The sequence below is a fragment of the Bombus vosnesenskii genome, unplaced genomic scaffold (genome assembly GCF_011952255.1).
Source record: "Bombus vosnesenskii isolate JDL3184/JDL3185 unplaced genomic scaffold, Bvos_JDL3184-5_v1.1 scf7180000013262, whole genome shotgun sequence".
NCBI classification, from domain to species: Eukaryota; Metazoa; Arthropoda; class Insecta; order Hymenoptera; family Apidae; genus Bombus; species Bombus vosnesenskii.
In genome coordinates, this window is record NW_022882922.1 from 4417385 (window position 1) to 4439102 (window position 21718).

Consider the following 21718-nt stretch of genomic DNA (forward strand, 5'->3'; position numbering starts at 1 on the left):
TTGTGATTAGAATATAATGTATATTTATGTGATTCATACTATTTTTTATCATATAACTATGAGAGCGTTTATTTTCCCTCTATTTGACCCTAAATTTTGATATTACTACTTTAAGAATGACGTAGTTTGGTTGCTAAACGTTTTTTTTTAAATTCAAATCAATCAAAATTCATCACGAAGTTCTAACTAAATCAGTTCTCGTTTTTTGTATTTATACATATCATTTGTAACATTTTGTGTTGCTTATAAAAGTTTGTACGCTTGATAGAAATAATAGAACAAAATATATTGATAACATGTATATCTCCTTTTACATGAAATATTCTTAACAAAAGTATATCGACGTTCACAGAAGAATTATTGCGACATAATATAAAAGAATCTAAACGATCTACTCATAGTAAATAATTTCAGGTACATGTTTGTATCCCATTCTAAAGTACTAAGGTATAGATCTAAAAAAATAAAAATACAGGCATACTTTTTTAGTTATGAGATAAAAGATTTCAATGAAGTGAATAACGTGCTTATTTTACACGGAGGGAAGACCGTTATATGATAAACATAAATATTAATTATTACATATATGAATGTTTTTATTTTTTTGATCAGTATAATACACCTTAGCATCTTAGAATAATAAGTGAGCTATAACGAATACAATATTTTTGTGTTTCAATGTTTCGGTTATACACATCCAAGTATTCTATTATAAATGACGTTTCGAAATAACCGAATTGTTTCGCGATCTAAATATTTATTTATTTTTTATCCTTTTCAAGATACAAAATCGAGTGAAATTTTATTCCTATCGAATTTGGATATTATTTACATTCGTTCAAACATTGTAAGCAGTGCTGGAGAAATGTTGATAATACTGTATTTGCGTAAATTTTTGATTCTTGTTTACAAATAAATTCAGCCTCTTTATAAGAATAAGAGTAATGGGGAACGTTGATCTTATTTTAGTCATTTCTCTTTCAATGCCTGTTTTCAGGAAAGATAATGGACATTATAGATATAACTTATACACCAAAAATAAGTTTCACCTATAAGTCTCTATTTAAACATATCAAAATAGTTTGAGTATATTTACAACTTGCTAAAATTTTTGTGGATTATAACAACGCGAGAATGCCTTTTCGTGCAAGGTAATCACTCCTTTTATAGGTTTTGTAACAAGTAAACACGTACTGATTTATGTTTTGTTTTTTCAACGATATTCTTGTTTCTGAATATCTTTTGTTTGTCTAATAGTCGAAAAATATATTTTTTCAAATATTATTATTTTCTTCCTAATTCGTGCATCAAACTTCGGAGAACGATGACCTTTTACACATATTTAAGTAATGTCTATTCATTACGATGATAAAATGTCTCGTATACAATATGTACATTATGAAGCAGTTGTATGAAATCTGTGACAAAATGCACCGCATTTCTGAAATTTCTGTGATTATTATATGATATTAAAGTCTTTATAAAAATAAGTATGTGTAAATTGTTTTATCGATGGTAACTGTAAAAAAGAAGAAGAAGAAAGATAACAAGTGTACGTAAAACTTAAATAAAAATTGAAATAATTCGAGAGATTGAATTATTATTTAATAAAATATGAGAATAAATTTACAATATCGATGCTGTTTTTTGTCCGAAAATTAACTAGCAAGACAGATAAACACCAATATTTTCGAGCTTATCTGATTACATTCAATTTGAATGATTTTTGTACAAAAAGATTTTCTTATTTCATCTTATTTGATGCACAAAAGATATTCATTGTTATTCATGAATGATCGTCGACTTATTGCGATTAGATTAAATATTTAAGATTTATTACAAAGAAGAATTTACATCTTTTTTACTCCACCCATTCTGTGTGCTTGATGTTGCGGACATCTGACTAGGGCTTCTGACAGGACTCCTTGCAGGATAATACACACAAGGTCCTGGACTGGCTGGTCTTGCTGATATTTTCACGCTTTGTCGCATACTGCCGTTCGAGACATTGTTATTTCTGTTGATAGTACTCGATCTGTTTACGTGATAATGTCTGATAGAGTTCCTTAATTCTATATTGGTCATATTGGTAACGATCGATTCGTCGTAAGTTTGAAATTCTGGACTGTCTCTGCCAGGTCGGAATAACTTTGAATTGCAAAACAGCTTCAAAAATATCCTTTTGAATTTCCTACCGAAGATCACGTAGATAATGAAATTGATGCTACTATTGATTGTCACGAGAAGATTGCCTGTCTGCACCAACCAATGTGGCGGATCGCTGAAGAAGGTCTCGTGAATGTTTGAGGCTAGCGGTAGGATGTTACAGATTAGGAAAACGATCACCACGCAAAGTAACATGGTTGCTAGTCCGATTTCGCGTCTTTGATGTCGAGAAAGCTGTTGCAAATCTCTATTTGCTTTTCTCACCTGAAACATCGCATTATAATTTTATAATCAATATCTATTTGTAGTAAGAAGTAACTTATTTTTTAGAGCAGCGTTACCTTCGCTCGATTCGAAATGAAATCAATTTTACACGAATCAAATACAATAAATCAGCTTGTGAAAAAAGAGATGTAATTAATTTTGCGCTCGCTCAGCTATGCAGAATGATTCGAAGAAGTTCGGCAATGATTCATAAAGATTCTGAATAGATATAGAAAATCGAAGAGAAATAAAGTTGAGTAGATAAAAAAGTGACTGCATGTGCAAGAGAAATGAACGAGTTGGAAAATGGAACATGATAAAACCTGTATTCATAGTTGCATTCTTAAGTGTATGCATTTATAAACTTTGCTCCAAATAGGTATGCTCGTACGTGTGTACGGTGATAACATGTTAGGAATTGCAATGTTGCATTTGCATTACAGTTTCTTCTCTTTTACGGTGATACTCTGTATAATAACTTAGAAATAATAAATGAATTTGAAGTACTCTATGTTTTGAAAATAATAATAATCCGCGATATTAAGATATTACCGAAATTTTGCTTTTTTTTTTTCAAAACGACACGATTTATTTTACTTACCCTTTGGTAAATGGCAGCGTTGAATATCACCAAAGCAAGAAAGGGAAACAGGTAACAAATAAAGAAATACATCCAGTGGACGTAAACGGTGACATACAAGTTGTTGCTTCTCAAGTCTGCCGGATATATGCAGTATATAGTAACATTGTACTTCCAATGAACTTCCGCATAGTAATCTACCTCCCAAAATCTGTAAAAAAGATAAAAAGAATGTATTTTATATTAGCGGTGTAATTCAAGCTTAAATCGGCTGGAAGTGAAATTACTCACTTTGGTAGATTGTAAAGAAAGGAAAATAGCACGATAATCAATACGGCTAGTCGAGCTCGTCCGTATGTACAAAAAGACCTAGCTTGTAAAGGATGACATACTGCGATATATCTCTCTAGAGTCACAGTTAGAGTCAAGTACACCGTTGCTATTTGCGCTATGCATGATAATGGATATAAGAATCGGACTATCTTCGGGTGCACGATGAACTTATAGTCGAACAGCTGGCCAGTATACGTGTAAATTACAGGTAAGCCGTAAATTAATATCTGAAAATATCATAAACTTTCTTTTCACTTAATACTTTATCTTTTCTTTTTTCGCTTATCATTTTAGCGATATAACGAAAGCTGTTTGCAGTTGGATGAAAGCGAATTTTACATTAACAATTAAAACTTAACTAGAGAGAATCTCTCTCTCTCTCCCTCTAGAGTAATTAATAAATTGAATGGAGTCTCTAAAAACGTCATATTTTCGCGCGTATAAATTGTATTTGAATTATCTGCAGGTATCTTTATCTATCTATTATCTAAAATATCTTTTGATACTGATTTCGAAATTATGGCGATTCGCGAAATGTGACGATTTATAGATACGTGTATTTTTACCGAGATTAGAAATTCCAATTAGCAATAATTATTTGCGTTAATAATTAATATAGCATATGTATTATAACTTGTTTACAAACAAAGCATTTGACAAAGAACAATAAATTAACGAGGTATTCATCGTAATCTGTATCCAAGTAACTTTATTCCAGAGATTGGCCCGTAGTTATAAACTCGCGATTACTGAACGTTCGTATATTCTATCGTGCAAGGAATTATGTATCTCCCGTTTGCTTCGTAGGTGGTTGCGATTTAAGATTCTTCTTTACCTAGTCCTTTTAAACTACTTTCTCGTCTTTAGGAGATAATGGTGGTGTAAATTTTTTAAAGTTTCAACTTGAGCGTTTAGGAACTTCCGTGTCAAATATTTTGTCGACACGATTTAAAAGTGATCGTTCAGTTCTCTAAACGTTCCGACTAACAAACTTACTTACCGAAATGATAATTAAGACGGTGTCGCATCTGGCTAGGCCAATTAACAAGTAATTGATCGACGATTTCATTTGCGGCCTCGAGAGAATGATCATCGAAATCGCGTTGCCGAATATCCCAAAAAGACCGATCAGGTTCATCAGCACGCCATAGATAATGAAATCAAACAGACCGTTCGAATTGATTTCCTGTTTACATTCGAGTGGTTCTCTCGTGGTCTCTTTAATCGATAAATTTTCCAATAATTGTCCAGCATCGTAGTAACTGGTGCTGTTGAAAATTTTGAGGCTTGTTTCCATCGTTTTCAAGTATCTCCGTTTTTTCTTTTCATTCACCCGATTCTTCATCAGTCTTTTTTTTTATTTCCTTTCAATCTCATGCCTCACTGTTCAAAAATATTTCTTGTCTTTATCACTTATGTACATATCAGTACCTATGTAATTAGATCGTTTTTTCACTGTAGATTTTTCTTTCAGGAAAAGATTCACTCGGGAATGAATTTGTCTTTGTTACTTTGCTTCGAACGATTTAAGCTTATGTTCGATGCAATCCTTCGGTACGTAATCTTAATACGTTCGTCTTATTATTATTTTAATTCGACTCTCACTACCTTTTGACCTTGTGAGAGCCGAGAACTAATAGTTTTGGTAACATGACGAATATTTTATCGAAATCCCAAAGTGTTATCTAGTTTCGTATCGTTCTCGCGTGTTCTGAAACAGTATCGATTCTAATTCGATTTGCTCGATCTTCATGACAGTTTTGTTAACTTCTTGTGCGTACATCTGCGATATATCGTAATTTCACAGTTTCATATTCGTCTCCCTATTTCCAGTTTTCCATTTCCAGGAATCTGTAATCAAAAAGTATGAAATGTACACTGAAATGTAATTTCTCGTTTATTTTTGTTGGCTGCAATATACATAATACGCATTCGAGTAAGTATATACGTATATGTATGTATATATATGTATATAATAAATACATATACATAAATATTGTAATATAAATATAAACATCTTAATTTAATTCTTATAACTTGTATTGATATAATAATAAATAAATGTAAAACTATATAATACATAAATGTATATATGTATTCTGCGTAATGGGAATAAAATTCTAATATGCACCGCCAGAGATCGGGATCGTCGCGCCCTGTTTCTTTTTAAAAGACAATACAACGCGTATTGTAACTTATGTAACTTATGCTATGTGTCCTTAATCGCGTAACATTCAAAAACGGTGCGTCAAGCGTTGATCGAATCGACCGAAAGTTTGTCTGCTTCCCCGTCGCAAAAACAATACATATGTTTCTATATAGCGGAAGTGTATTTGTAGGCATTGACATCGACCTTATTCGGTAAACAGTAGCACGGAGAGAAGGTAGTAAACGTAACTGGCGAACTACATCCACTATCTGTGATCCAGTGATTTCGTGAGTTTCGAGCTTCAATGGTTCAACCGATAACAAAGCTTTAAATATCAACGGCGAGACGAAACGAACGAGCGAAATGAACGAATTATAAAAGTACGATGAGAGGGAAAAACGAAGCCGTGTTTTACAACAAAACGAGAGCGTTTGAACGCTTGTCTGCCATTGTATACCGAAAGGGCCGGTCGGATTAAGGAGCTGCGACGCTACTAGAGTGTCTGTAAGTCAAAAATCTTACAAGTTTTTATAAATAATGCACGCGTAGTATATATAGTGTTTGAATACCGATAGAAACTTTGCACGAATAATTTTTAAAAGTCTATTAGCGCTATAACGACACAGGGCCATCATGGTATATCGGTAAAATTTTCAACGAATCTGGAAACGTATATAAAAATTAAAAGATATTTGTTGCAATCGTACATGCATTTCAGACCACTATTCCCGCTTTATCATATTTATTTGTATTCGCGATAAATGCCTCTTCTACGTTTCTACATTTTTCGATCGACTTTATGATTTTTTGATTAATTAATTGTAAAATTGTTGGAAATCATCTTCAAGAAGTTTCGTATAACTCATACAGTATGTATAGTGAACAATTTTCTGTGCTAACATAAGTATCAACCTGTGAAAATAGCGAGAACATTCTATACAGAAAAGTTTAGTAAATTTAATAAAATCGACGATTAATCGTCGATGATATTGATTGGTAAAGCAAGTTGGTATGACATAGGGGGCAAGGCATCGCTGTTAAATCGATCGAACGATCGGTTCGATACAATTTCCGCCATTTCGAGTATCGATTGGTACGTTTCAACGAATCGTTAATTCGTCCTTTCCTAATGTCGGTGTCGTTGATTTTGCAAATGAACGAGAGTTTCCCTTTTTGATACAACACTGATACAACGCATCGATGTACCGTTGTTTTCGATAGAAGCTATCAAATGCCGTTTAAACTTGAAAGCGTCGATTCAGATTCGTTTTAGACAGTTTTGCGCGCAATTCGCAGCGGTAGACAGCTTAGTGGGCGAAGTAAAGTAGAAACTATCGATCGTTTATCATCGACAAGCGATTAAACTCGATATCTTCGGTCGCCAAAAAGGAAGAGGAAAAGAAGAGAGAAACGTAAGAAGAAAGAACGGGAAAGAAAAGTTTTCGAAGGAAGAATCGAGGCCATTTAAGAAATTTAACTTTATCGCGTATCTCTCACGAATGTGCTGCACGAGCGAGAGTCTCATTGGCAACGCTTACGTTTTTAATCAAACTTTTGAGGAACCAAGTGCCGTCGTTCACTTTTGTTCTCGCGAAATTCTAGTTTCTTGTTCTGGATAAATTGTCACGAGTAGAGTGGTAAAGGGTGGTAATATGGCGCCCAGTTTTATATTTCTTCCCAAAATCTGATTGATAACTCAAACTGCTTTAAACCTTCGCGTAAAATGTTCGTAAACTAACAAGGTTATCTCTGACGAATGGCAAAAAGAAGAAAATAATTAAAGTTAGAAGAAAAACAATTTAATCGAACGTCACATGCTCTACGAAAAGAAGTCGTTTTTGGGGCTTGTACAAAAGCGAGGGTAATATGGCTCCCTAACAAAGATCATAACAAATTCTTTTTGCTAATATTTTAAGATCAAAAATAAATAAAGCGAATTCTTCTGCTTATATACAAAAATCACACCGCATATTCTTTCTTTTTCGCACGATGTGCATTCGCTATGTCCTCGTTATGAGAAAAGCTAACGACGCTTTAAAATATCTCTTCGATTTCCTTCTTTTAGGCTGTAGAATGTCTACGTGATTATAATATAAATAAAAAATGAAATAACGTTAACATGTTAACGGAGAGCAATATGCTCCCCGGGGGCTATATTACCCTCCGTTATGAGGAGCCAATATATCAACACGCGTAATTTCGAAAACTCTAGCTGTACTCTTGAAAATATCCAAAGATCGAGTGATCGCGCTTGCGTCTAGTTAGAGGATTCGGCCGAATAACGTGCGAAAGTACGAACACCGCGTGATTCCTTGTGGGAAAAGTAAGAAAAAAAAGTATAGAATAACATGTTTACACACTCGGCCTAGTTTTCGAGAAAATGGTTTTCGTTTGAAAATTTATCAAGTATGCTTGAACGTGGCTAATCGATAGGAAGTTTCGTTTTACATTGTGAAAATAAGTCGAAAATGGAGAATACAATTTTTCCGTTTAAAGCTTCATTTTCAAAAAAATAAAATAGGATTTCAACGCGTTTAGTAAATCGTATTATCTCTCGTGGTACGAATTTGTCGCAGTACGCGCATGTTCTCCGCTCTAATCGGAGAATCACTTTCGCGCAATTTATTCTACAAGTTCGAATCGCTTATTACGTAGTCGTAACATTTTAAATAGATTTCTTAAATAGTTGATCGTTTTTGGCGGCTCGAATACTTATTCAGCGAAAGTGTTTAGAATTCGTTAAGCGATAAAAATTACGTCTGTATCGTGGTATCTTCGTTGAACGTAATAATCGATGTTACGCGACTGAATCGAAACAATTAGAAACATTTTCGAATTGTTTTTCGAACTCGGTAAGTAAATACATCGACTAACCGTGACTAAGCACGAGAATATATTCGGACCATAGTCGTTTTATCTATTTTATGGAAAATCGTGTTCACTCGTGCGAAATAGTCGCTGCCTCGTTCAACCTGAATTATCTTGAAAATTTTTCACGATGCCGGTGGTCCGTAATGGAATTGCTTGAAATTCACTCGTGAATTAGCTTCCGCGGTATATTGGATTTCGAGGAAGTTAAGTAACTATCGTCGTTTTACCGTGACGCATAGCGAGTTCCTCGCGAGAACATTACGCAGAAATTATCATCATCTTCTATAAATATTCGTTAGACATAGTTTCACCTTCGAAGCAGCCAAATAATAGCTACGCATACGAGCTACGCATCTTTTATAAGGGCTGCGAGTTTGAACCAATTTTTGCCGATATGTCTCTGGTTAATTTCGATTGCGTGCAAATGACACGAAGAGATACTCGGTGACCGAGTACACGGTGCATTAGCCACGTCGCTTTAATCACGATTAAGGCTAACGACTGCGTACATCGTTGCTTGAATTAACGGTTTAATGAAAACGTCTCATCGGGTTGGCCTCTCGTTGCATAAAAATTAATCTGCCGATGTTGCTTCTTTTATCCGTATTACGACGGTATCCAGATGCTTTCTCGTTGTTTCGTTTTGCGATACGAGTTTCATAAAGTGGTCTATGAATGTTTCATTCAACCTTCGACAGAATTATGCCGTCTTATCGACAATAGCGGAAATGGAGCTCTCTCTTTTATGGGAACGCAAATTACGTTGGTCGAACTTGTACGAATAGTTTTCGTAATATCGTTCGGGAAATAGATATAGAGGAAAGTACGTAATTCTCGCGTGGAATGGTTGGAAGTATGGATGCGGTAACCTCGGTGTAACGATAAGATCAATATCGATATTGGTTTTCAACCGGGACGGCGAACCAAATTATGTTATCATAATTAATGACTGGGTCGTAATTACGGCAAGAAGACTAATAAAGTCGTTAAGACATCTTCGACCTTAAATTATTATTTACGAGCTTGTATTTGTTACGGTTCGTCAAACGACCGCGCGATTCACCGACGGTATCGAAGAACTCGATGAATATTTCTTTTTCGATTCCGAATGTTCTTCGAATCGTTATAATTAATTCTATAAATTGCTATTATATGAAAGGAAAGTTTGATATCGGTGTTACATCGTCAAAATGTTAGATACCACTCGTTGAGGTATTTCGAGCTGCAAAATCCTTTTCGTTTCCACTTTTGCGTAATGGTATGGTTGTCGAGAGAATAATTCACGGTTAAAGGCGATATTTATATCGTCGTATCGGCTACGCGTACAAATGCACAACTAGGATATTGATAGATCAGAGTGGAATGGCTGACAAATAATCACTATATGTTTACAAACGGTAGAACAGCGGTGTTTCTCTTGCTCCGTATCACCACACGCTGGCCTTTTATAAGCGTCTCGAGTATCTCCACTGTTTCGTATCAGCAACGAACACGATTCTTCGAATTTACGTTTTCGTAAACCGCTGACCGCAAAGTCAACGAGACAAAAGTGGCGTTTCATTAAATCGACTTTGGTAAATCGGTCGCGTCGTGTCGAGGCTACTGATCTCGTTGCTCTTGCAAAGTGGAGCAGCCAGGAAATGAGACGGTATTACCGTCACTTATAAGTAATAACCTCCAAGTGTGAACAACATCTAACGTGTCTTCTCACTTATACCCAGCTATTAGGAAGCTAGAAATCGTGTCACGAGTTTTAGCACGGTTTTTCCTTGAAAAAGGAAACTCGGTAGCCGTAGGAAAGAAAGTTTCGACTCGGAAGATATCAAGTTCATTCATCGTTCGTGCTTTTTTTCTATTTTTCGAGAAATGTTCTTTTCGATACGCGTGCTTGTTTTCATGTTTTTTCTTTTACGACTGCTGTCGTTCAACTAGAAGCAGATGGCTCGAATCGAGCCTTCGCGATCGCGTCATTGTCAAAAATATAACGGCACACGTTGGTTTAACGAGAAATACGAAAGTGTCAGCCGCTGCTGGATTGTCGTTTGGTTTCATTGGCCACGGAAAGTGGAGTAACCGCGGCACGAGATGGGAATGCGATAAGTGGTAACAGCCGTTTAAGATCAGACGGCGTGTCTCCGGGTCTCCGTTACGTCCTCCTTTTGCACACATCGACGAAACTAAATTCACTGGATCTGCCTGTTACTTTCTTCCTCTTTTTCTTGATAGCATTCGAACACGAAGTAACTGGCGTTAGGTTGGCACGGATTAACAGAAAGAAAATATCGCTGGTATCATTTTTAGACGCGTACCGTTTCTCGCCACTGAGAATTTTATTTTTCAAAAGATCCAGACACGATCGTACGTACAAAAGTGGCACGATGGCATGTGGATTATTTTCGCTACGCTATAGTCATTGTGTTCTACGAAAACCTCGTCGTTCTTACGCACGTCCCATTTCGTAAATGTCACGGCTTTTGGGAAATTTTTCGCCTTTAAGCTTTTGTATCTTCTTCTGTCTTCGAGTATATTTCCTCGACGAGTATCGGGGTCCACGATCGCGAACGTTTACGATACTTGCTTCATTTACGAAACGGAAATTGATTATCGAAAGCGTGGAGAAGTATCAGGCTGGAACTTTTGTAAAAGTTTCGTCGATGTTTGTTCGTACGAACGAACGAACGAGCAACGGAGGAACTGCGAACGCGAATGATCAGTCGATCGTAAACGTCGTGTCGGTGTTTAAAAGTGAAATAGAAAGCTGTGAACATCTGGCGATTAATCGAAAGCGAGGGAGAGCGTTACGGCGATGTCATAGCAGAGTTATACAATCGTTTACAGACAGCGTGCGTATCTGCTAATCGGCAAATTTTCTCGTAAACATGCTGGGTTTCGAGTTTACGAGGCCCGATCCAAATTTCACAATCGCCAAGGCCGTGCAATCTCTCGTACTTCGCGATATTCTATCCGCGTGCACAGTGTTTCGCGTTAAAATTAGATAAGAAGTTCCTATAGTTGACTCAGAGTTGAAGCGAGAAGAGTCGAAGACTGAAGCTACACGTATTTTTAGAGGGTTGGCAATAACGAAAGCGACAGCTGACCATTTTATCGAGTCGACGATAGGCTTTTTTCGATATTAATCGCGTCGTCTCGTTTCTTTTTTCCGTTCCGCTTTTCGCGTACGTCTATCGCGCGTGTACGATTTTTTCAGAAGCATCGCGTTATTTACATTGAAAACAAATTCCTGCATCACGAGCGTGTTACACGTCGCTCGGCGTTAAAACGAGATCTCGGAATCGAGAAGTAGCGATCTTTTATCTTTCTTTACCATTGTTTAGCCTACTTTTTGTGTTTCTTCTTTCTAAATACGTCCCGGATAAATTTCAAATTTTCCAAGAATATTTCTGGGTAAGCGAGTGGAGATAGTAGGCGATTCTGCCGCAAATACTCGTTGGTTTTCTTATATCTCTGATAGGTGGAAAGAATTTATCATAAAATTCCTTAACGTTTCTTCTTTGAAAGCTCCACTTAGGGCGACATATGACGCATCTTCTTCGTCAGATTGAATGGCTCTTTTTTCTCATTCGTCTGTTGCTAGCCGAGCCGGGACATCGATTACAAGGGAACGGTCTAAGTTGTCGACTATAAAGACGTGGATTTGGCAGCGCTTAAGAGAGTCTCTGTTATCTCGATCGTTCGTTCGAGACACGACGCGTACTGTCAGACTCTCGAGGGAGATCAAACATGATTATTTACCTGGCTAATCTTCACCTTTGTCATTCGAACATAGACCTTGCCTCTGCTTGTCTTCCCTCTTCTCGTGTTTCTTTTTTTTATTACAGAAGAAACGCGAGAGAAGTTTGAAAGGCAGACAGGACGTCTAGGGAGACTCGTACCTCTGCTTGCTTTACGTTGCCACAGTTACTCGCTTCTTACTTTACACCTCAAACACGATAAAATTGATGGAACACGGTAAATTACCTTTTATCGTACGTTTCGCCATGGTAAACGGATCTCTCTGATTATCAAAGTACAGCTGCAACATCGAAAATCGATATCCCTTAAGATTTAGGTATAACGAGTTTAGGTTTGTTGGAATTTCCGCGAATCTTTTGTTTTCTTTTCGTTCTATGCTGTTTTATTAACCAAAGGGCGTAATCGTTCGCTTAATAATTTTCTCTTTGTGCTCGTAGATATTAGAGAGATAATTTAAATCCCTTTATCCTTTATGCATTCTTCTCGTTGTAACAGCTTATTTATTATAAAACGGAAATTAATAAAGTGTCTTTCTGTAATCGGGCAAGATAAAATTCCGTCCACTTGGAATTTCTCTCGAAATTCGATGAAGAGGCAATCGGTTCCCTTCCATTCGGTGTTTGATCCCGGCCTCGGGTGATGGTACGATAAACGAGATAAAGAAAATTGCCTGGTGTGTAGCGTCACGTAAATACCTTTAATGCGTATACGTTACCTTCCACGAAAAAACTCGATGAATATGATTTTTCCACTCGCAAGTTTATTGTTATATTATACGAAGGTAATTTTCCGACGTCAGTTGCAACGGTGGCTAGTAAAAAAATGTTATCGAGCGAATACGTGATAAACATTTAACAAATTCTCGATTGATTATCGATCGATGGATAAATTACTCGCAATAGTCGGATAAATACCCAATAGCTATAAATAATTACGGCTACGAATTAAATCGAGCAATGTCTGTCGTTTCCACTTGAGAATTATTTTGTTCGACGGTATCATCGGGTATTAATGTAACTGGAAAAGTCTTCCATCGAAGAGAAACTCCGCCAATCCCTGTTGGACGATAATTAAAAAATCATAGAAGCAAGTGATCAACGTGAGCTAAAGTTTGACGAGATTCTGTGCACCATGTGCACGAGATAGGCAAACGTTTCACATACGAGATAAAAGCGACGATCGCAAAATTTCTATTAATACGAGAGAGGTATGGTTAACATCCTACATGGCAAGAATTTGACTGAAATTTCCCATAAACGCGCGACGTCGTTTAATGAAACGACGCGAACGATGCGAATAAAATTTTAGAATGCAAGCGTAATATCCATACTCCGGCGTAAATTGCGTTTGATAACGATTTTTTCTTCCTATTGTCCCTTTACGAGGATCGTTAAGCTGCTAAAACTTTGAACAAAGTAGCTCTCCTCTTAGGTGAATTTTACCATATCGATTCTTCTTTCATCGTTTCTTCGATGTACTTTGTGGCTAATCATTGATGGAACCTGCACGGTATCCGAGGACTTTAATCAAAGGGGTTATTCTAACCCCTCGTGGAAGATACTCGTTTGGAGGAGCAAGTCGGTTGCGGGCGTATAAGCATTAACGAATTTTCTGACAAAACACAGCTAGACTTTGATCGTTCCAACGGATTGTCTTAATTCCCAATCATTCGATATAAATAAGCGCTGCTTGAATCAGAGCGATTTTTCGCTCCGTTGGACGCCGAAATCACAATGTATCAGTAGCACACTTTTGCGTTTGCCGTTTCATATTGTTCGTTCCTCCCTGTTTCGTGATAAATGATTCGTTAATTCGTCACGAATACGAGTAATATCGAAGTACGTTGAGCTAAAGATGATTAATCGTAGACTGATGCGATTTATTCTTTTGTCGAAGCTTTCGCTGCTGACAAGATTTATCAGTCTTTCCGAAACTCTGCGACGCAAAGAAATTATTCGCATTTGTCCGACCGAAATACTTGGCTGGTTTCTCTTACGTAGATGTGAAAATTGTTTTCGAACAAAGTTACGTGTATCGAGGAGGCTATGTAAAAAATTAGACTTTCTTACGCGAATAGATGGTCGTTGAAAAAGGAAATTCTGTTAAAAGGAAACGTCAGCCTCGCGCACCCTCTGACTGTATCAACGTTTAATCTTTCCCCAACGGACTAGCCGACTTGGCCGAGTAAAACCGATTGACACCGAAATCTCAGTCGTAAATCGCAAATTTAGGAGCGTTACGGTCATGTTCGCCTCGACGTGGGACCACCTACATCGCGTTTTATTTGCCGCCGCATTATCGAAATGGTCTCTCGGTCTGGCTGTCGTTACGGCTAGCGAAATGTGTTTGAAAGCGCGAAAAAATTATTCTTCGATTGCCGTTGCTGCTGCCTTACGTGTTTCGTTTATATCACGTAGACGACCATCGTGTTCTCACGCGTCACTGTTTCCACAAATCAAACTGTCATGTTCTTCGCTTTAGCGCTGCCGAAACACTTGGAAAAGGCAAGAAAAAGCTTTACGACGGTATCCGCGGATATTTATCGAAATGGTAGAGCGCGAAATTTCGAAGGATCGAAGGTCGATTAATTTTCTACGATAGATACGCTGGACACGCTGAAATTCGAAATCACAGAAAATATTTAATCAGCGTTGGTATGCATCGATATGCATATTGGTGTAACGTATTTCTCGCTGTTTGACGATACAGCTATCGAATAGATTCGGGCGACGGAACGCACTCGTTGTTTCCATCACCGAATTCCCGTTAATTATTGTGCAGTCACGAAACAGTCGATCGAATATGTTATTAATAGACTGCGGATTTTTACGCAAATTCGTACTTTTCAGAATACAACGAAGAAAGTAGAACCTCGGTAGAAAATTGCGTTATCTATCGAGTATAGAGTATCGTAGAAAACGCCATACTTTCAGCATTTTGTATGTTTTTTCATACTACGCGTACCTTGTGCAATTTTACACTTTCAAATTTCCTGTAGACGCGTAAAAACTCGCATTCCGATTTATCAAAATCAATTCCGAACGTCACGAAATCTCCGAAATACTTGTCTATTTTCGCGAAATTAATCTACGGGGTTAATTATCTGCTGCGCTCAATAAATACACATAATTAATATTAATTGCCCTTCGCGTGTTTCGACAGTTAGGTTTGCCACGACGAATTAGTACGTTCGTCCTTTCAATTACATCGAACATTTCGTTAACATTTAAATCTAACGTGCAATTTCTCGATTACGTTTAAAGATAGGCACAATATCGTTAATGGTAATTCGACGTGCTCACCTGGGTGAATGGCGACGTATCAGCCCGCGCCTCCAGATGCGCGTATTTGCATATTGTGAAACCGTGACATAATTAATCGACTCTCGCGGTGACTAACAATCGTCGCTATCGCGCGTGAGAGCGAATCATAGGACGAATCGCGGGAATGTACGTAAAAGGAATCAGAGTCGCGAGTCGATGCGTGTCCGCGATCACGCGCGTCTCGGAGATTATCGTCAGATGCTGCAGCGTGTCCTTCCTTTCATCGATTTTTGGGGTGTATAGATACATGCATCGCGTTTCCTTCTGGCTCCCGACGCGCCAAGACTCGCGAAATTCTATTCGCTGTACGAGACCGATTAAAATTTGTTAGTGGGAAAAGCGCTGCCGTTAAGCTTAACCAGTACGGGACAAGTCGAGTTCTTTCGATCACAATGGAACAAACAAGACGGTACGTTAAATCGTTCGTTCGAACGAGAACTCGCACACCGTTCTGTACAAAAGTTCTTGCAAACTTTGCTTCTCTATATCTTGTACTTAAAGGAGATCTACCGGTTTACGTAGAAATCGCCGAAACGATGTTTCCATCGAGTATTTGACAACTGCATCGTTCCACTTTGTTAGCTTCGTTAATTAAAATCACCGCTATCTCGGACGTTTCACTCTTACTCTTCGTTCACGTTGCATGTCTGCTCACGAGACGAATTATCATCGCTGGCCCTTTGCACAGAATTAATTCTTCGTTGGATGTACGCGCTCTTCGTCTTCGTAGATAATCGTAAGTTTAATTTCTTTCGATAGACGTTACGCGATTCCCTTGGCGATCGACGACGTCTAAGGGATCTGAAATCGCTTGCTCCGAAAGTCGATCACGATTCTTCCCGTTGAACCCGCACTTTCTCGGGTTCTTTTGTTTGCCTCGAGAAAAAGTGGCAAGCCCAAAAGGGTAGATGGTTGTCGTCCGTTCGTCCCTTATCGCAATATCCTGGTATCGAAGTGGTTTTCTTTCGACGGTCGTTTCGCGTTAACGCGATCGATTGGTTCTCGAGGCTACGATCTCTTTTTGTGTCTCTTCCGTGTGAGATCGTGAGAATGATCGGTGTTCGGCAAGCCGAGATAATCGAGTTTCTCCCTCTGCGATTACTACTCGCCATAGGGACCACGGTATTGCCGAATTCCTTTTACCGTTCTTCTTTGCATCCCGACGCCCCGACTTTGCCGCCTTCTTCCGTGATTTCACCAGACTTCGGACGAATTCGTTCTTCGTTCATCGAACCGTTCTGCTATATGGCGATTCCGGGTTCGTTGAAATTCGACGCGACACGTCGAAATTACCAATTTCTTCGAGAACTGGAAAAAATCAGTCGAAAGTATCTGTCTCGCGGTTCATCGGTCATTCCAAAAGGCGAGACGAACGAGAAAGTACAGCTTCGGTGACGATGATTCTCGCTAAAATGTAATTTCGTGTTCGCTGGTGAAATAGTTCCGCGTCGCGCAATGCCGTGCAATTTGCATTTGATTCGGCCCTTTGTCGAAACAAACTTTGCTCGGCCATTGTTTTGCCTCAACGGAAATTGATTCTTCTATTAATCACCGATCCGGATCCGTCCTGTTTCCGAGTTTGAGCGGCCAACAAAATTCATAAAACTGTAATTAACGCGTCGGTGTTATACCGTATGGAAACATACGGTTTCTTTCTTCCGGTGGTTGCAAGCGATTCTTTTCCCATAGCAAAGCTCTTCGAAAAGTGACACTTGGTATCTCTCTAGTTTGTCACTCGGCCCGATAAGCTACTCCGCCACAATTAAAACGTCTCCGTGAGAGAAACATCGACTTCTCACGGGACCCGGTGATTTTTATGCGATCGACCGAAGTTACACTCGCCATGACCGCAAAACAAAGTCCGAACGAACAAGCGAAGGAATCGAACGAACTCTAACGAATTCTAACGGAATGAATACTGGTGGAAAAAGATGGTCAAGTGGAACGATATCGAGAAACGTCGACGCTGGTAATTAATTTCTACCGCGATTTCGATCTAGATAGAGGGCAGACCCGGTAATCGAACTAGCATTCGGAGAACCAAAAGGGTCGGCCATCCGTAACGAGGGAAAACGCCTTTTCGGACCAACGGCATGCTAATCGAGCTATAATACTTGGATACTCGATACGTGAACGACGACACTGAGTCTGCTTATACCTACTTAAACACGTCGCGAATCGCATCGTCGGAGGGAGCGAAGATTAATAGAAATGACTGTGGGCGTAGGAGCGTGGGAATAGTTTGGCGTAATGTTAATCGCGAGGAAATTTTGATTGGAAAAGCGGTGGTGATATCGCGACGATCCGATATTTTAAAACAGCCGCGTATCTGTGTTCCATTTTCGCACCTTCGAAAAAGTTTCTTCCTGATATCCCGTATATATTGCTTCGTCGTTGCACCAGCAGCGATATCTTCAAACACAGGCTACACTTTCGAACTTTGCAAGATTCTTCAAGCGCTGTTTTTCACCGGTGATTCGAGAGACGCTTCGCGTCCCTCGCTTCCTCGACGCGATGCAACTTCTAATCGCGCTTACACCTTACTCGTTCGTTCATACGTCTCTCCGTCGTTTCGTTGGCACCTGGAACCGGACGAAAGGTTTCGTTCTAAAATTATCGTCGCACGCTCGTCGATATATCACTTTGCCCCGAATCTTCGTTCAGAATTTTACTCGAGTGCCGCTATCTCGTTTGTTTTCTTTTTTTAGCCGGGCGAATCGCGCAAATTCGATGCCGCCAGCCCGAAGCGGACTTCCGATTCGCTGAAAAACGTCTTACGATCCGTTTCGAGTCTTTGTACAGCGGTGCCGCGTTGAAAAATTCATTTTCACATTTGTAGCTTGCAATTGAAAGGATGAATTTTCGCGAACCCCTCGTTTCTTCATTCGAGGTCGTAAAGTCGACACGCAGTCTCGGAGCGCTTGCAGCGTACTGAGTGCTCCACTAAGAGAATGATCCGAGCACAAGAGCATTCGCGAACGCACGACGAGTGACCCTGGCAGTGGACGCCGCCTGCGCGGTTTCTCCTCCCTCTCTCTCTTACCCCTACCAACGTTACGTCACTCCGTCTTTCTTCTTCTCGCTATCGTCATAGTTTTTCATTTCCATCTTTCCTCGGCTTCTTCCTCGTCCCTTGTTTTTACCCTTTGTTTCTTTCGTCGCATCATTTTTACGCGTCGTTTCCATTCTTTCCTATTGTCTTCTGTTTTTTTTATTTTCCGCGTGTCCCTTCCGTCGTCTCTTTTTACGACGTCGTTCCCCCACGAGGATCAACCCTCTGTCTCGCTGTTCTTTCTTCCTTTAATCTCGTTCGATCTGCCAGTCTCCCTCTTCTCCCTCTCTCCGATTTCGTTTCTAGTTCTTGGCTCTGTTTTCTCGCCACCCACTCTCTCGGCCGCGTATTTCTCCACCTTTCCTCCCTCGCCCCTTCGCTTCGATTCGTCTCGTTCTCGTTCGACGTCCATCCTTCTCTATCTTTACTTTCATTCATATCGCGACGCGACGTCAGAGCCGGCTCGAAAGATCGATCTACGCGGTGCTCGACCTATCGGCATTGGCTCTTCGATGGTTAATCGCACCTCTCGTCCGATCTTGTACGTTCCGCCTTCCGATTCTTTCGATTCCGCCGTGGAAAGCGGCTAAGATACAGCGATTAGTATGCAAAGCTTCTTACGAGACTGCTTGAGTCCCGAGACTACTCTTTTATTTTTGTCCCCCGAAATCCAGTTAGTACTCGGTACGTACGATAAGCGCGATCTTTCCTCCCTGTCGCCTTAATCTTCTCTTTTCGTTAATATCCCGTTCCTCGAGTAGCGTAAGCGTTTCCTCGACCGCAACAATTTTCGTCCTTCGACCGCACAATCTGCGTAAATATTCGTCTGCCGAGGCTACGTTGCATTCGGCAAATACGAGCGAAGACGAACGACCGGAGATTCCTCGAGCGACCAGCATTTTACCGCGTAACAGACTCGATTAATTACGGTATCACGGGCAATCACGATCGCTGGGTGGACGCCTAGAGTTCAACTCGTTTTGGAATTTGGCTATCGACATCGACAACGGAAGCGATCTCTCTACCGCGAAACGACGCATACGTGATACAGCTTGACCTCGAACGTTCATCTGGAATCGACGAAAGTCAGGAATTTCGTTTGGAAGAAACACGCTCGATCCTGTCGAACGTTTCAAATATATAAAGAAAACACGACGTTGGTTTCGGCGAGATTCCGAGTAACTCGTTCGATCTATGATGGTTGTCGTCGTGGATGACAGATAGAAAAGAGCCGGTGGCCGAGCTCGAAAGTCGCCGATGTTCCAAAATTTCGCTACGAAGATAACCGTTTATCGCGAGAAATTGCTCGTTGAAAGTTGTGTTCCCCGCGGGATTTCGAGCGGCGAATCGTATCCCCTGGAATCGTCCGAAGAAAAAGTCTCGAGAGATCCTCTGCGAGTGGTGGATACCCGAAAACGAAAGGTCTTATGAAACGATTTTTCCGGAGATTTTTCCAGATAAAACGGATGACTTGCGTTTGGATGGATTCGAAGGTCGCATCGACGAGAACGAACAGGTAACTGAATTTCGTCTTATCTAGCGACGTAAGCGACAGGAACAAGGACAACTATCGCTAGGAATATCGTTCATCGATTCCACCTGTGTTATCTTTGATATTTGCCTTGCACTCTTACGTTGTAACGCTTATCGCGTTTCCTCGTGTACTCGTACAATCCGGATCAGGTACGGGTCGATTAACTTCCCTCGGGGATTTCCGCTCGAAGAAGGAATTTCATTTCAACAAAAAAGAAAGAAAACGCTCGAACAAGCAGCGGCTCGTCGAACATGTCGAGTTCGTTGGTTTCTATCGACGACAAAGGGTCGGCCGACCGAGCAACAATTTGCAGTATTCTATAATCGTCATTGGAGACGAAGCAGGTCTTCCCCGTAGATCACAGGGATATCTGTCACGGGCAACGCGTGATTTACGATCTCTCAGCCGGTGATCAACCGCGTACCACCACCGACACTCGATGTATTCACATCTTCGTCCGAACCGTTTAAAGGACAGCGTTCGTATGGTCGAGCGTTGTTAAAATAATGTTTCGCATCCGTCCTCGCCGCTCGACCATCTTTCGGTTGCGCGTAAAAACCGTTTCGAACCGCCAACCGAAGATCGTACGACCCAATTACCGGAATTAAACGTGACACGTATTTTTAGACCGCTCTCTAGACTCTAGACGATACAAACCGGGGATTGGATGACGTTAGGTGAACTCGAGACGTCTAATACTCGTTTCGTGAACGACAATGTGGAACTTCTACTCGGAACGCGCGAGTCATGACGCACATTCTTCCGAAAACTAACGATTTTAAGAATCGTGCGAACGACGAAGGCTCGTTGCTCGCATTCGAGGATTCAATTATTACGAAGAAGTCGCGTGTTCGTAGCAATTTCGACTCTATTTCGGGCAAAGATCATTTGTTCGATGAAATATCGAGATTATCGCGATTGCGAATCTTACAGAGCGAACCTCGTACATTAACAGTTTTACATGTACGTTAATTGTTATTAGTATTAACGTTTCGTTGGAAGTTTTACGTCTGTATAACCTTCTCCGTTCGGTAAATAAGCGTTTTCATTCGCGAAACTTCTTACGAATTTAATATACGTATTAAGAACTTGATATTTGTCTTTCGTTTTATCGTAAAGCCCATGAGCCAACCAACGTTTCGTCCTTCTCTGTTAAGTAGTTTCATTTCAAGAGAATCTCTGTCACCGTTCTTTGAATCTAACGAAGCCATCGGTATCTCTGTGTCGTTCGTTTCCCATTTGTAAATGTATTCTACGTCCGTGCGATGACTCGCGTTATCCAACTTGTTCGATAAAAACAGAAAATTGAAGGTAATTGTGCCGCGACACTGCGACGCTTATGTCGACGAACGATTCATCGTCCGTGTTAATTGGCGCACAGATAAATAACATCGGTTGAATTAGCGTCGAGCTTTACGTATTCCAGCGGGAGTAATAAGAAGTAACGGAGAAGCGGAAAATAAATGACGCGCGTTACGCTTTACGCACGATACTCTCGACGTCACAGCTTTTTACATTTTCCGAGGTTTTCTCGTTTTAATCTGTATTCGTTCGAAAATATTCTATATCACGCGGAACTCTTTTACGTAAAAATCCGGGCGACGCGTAGGTAATTTTGCGGCGAAAATAATCCCATGATTATCGGATGTGCGGACTATCAACCTCCGCTCCGTATTTGCTTTTTGTTCTATGA

At 39.8% G+C, this 21718-nt stretch overlaps 1 protein-coding gene across 2 annotated transcripts; it reads right to left on the reverse strand.

The window, feature by feature from the left end:
- Positions 1-146: 146 nt before the first annotated feature.
- LOC117243617 (FMRFamide receptor) lies at positions 147-18423 on the reverse strand. 2 transcript variants are annotated; one of them, XM_033511271.1, is made up of 5 exons: positions 17788-18423; positions 4344-5194; positions 3302-3570; positions 3032-3221; positions 147-2430 (listed from the first exon to the last, which is right to left on the reverse strand). In XM_033511271.1, exons 2-5 carry the CDS (start codon positions 4686-4688, stop codon positions 1837-1839), a joined length of 1398 nt encoding a protein of 465 aa, XP_033367162.1. In that variant the 5' UTR covers positions 4689-5194; positions 17788-18423; the 3' UTR covers positions 147-1836. The 2 variants fall into 2 exon arrangements, with proteins under 2 accessions (XP_033367162.1, XP_033367154.1); XM_033511263.1 differs by lacking the exon at positions 17788-18423 and adding an exon at positions 15419-16129 and having other exon boundaries at positions 1837-2430.
- Positions 18424-21718: the final 3295 nt, after the last annotated feature.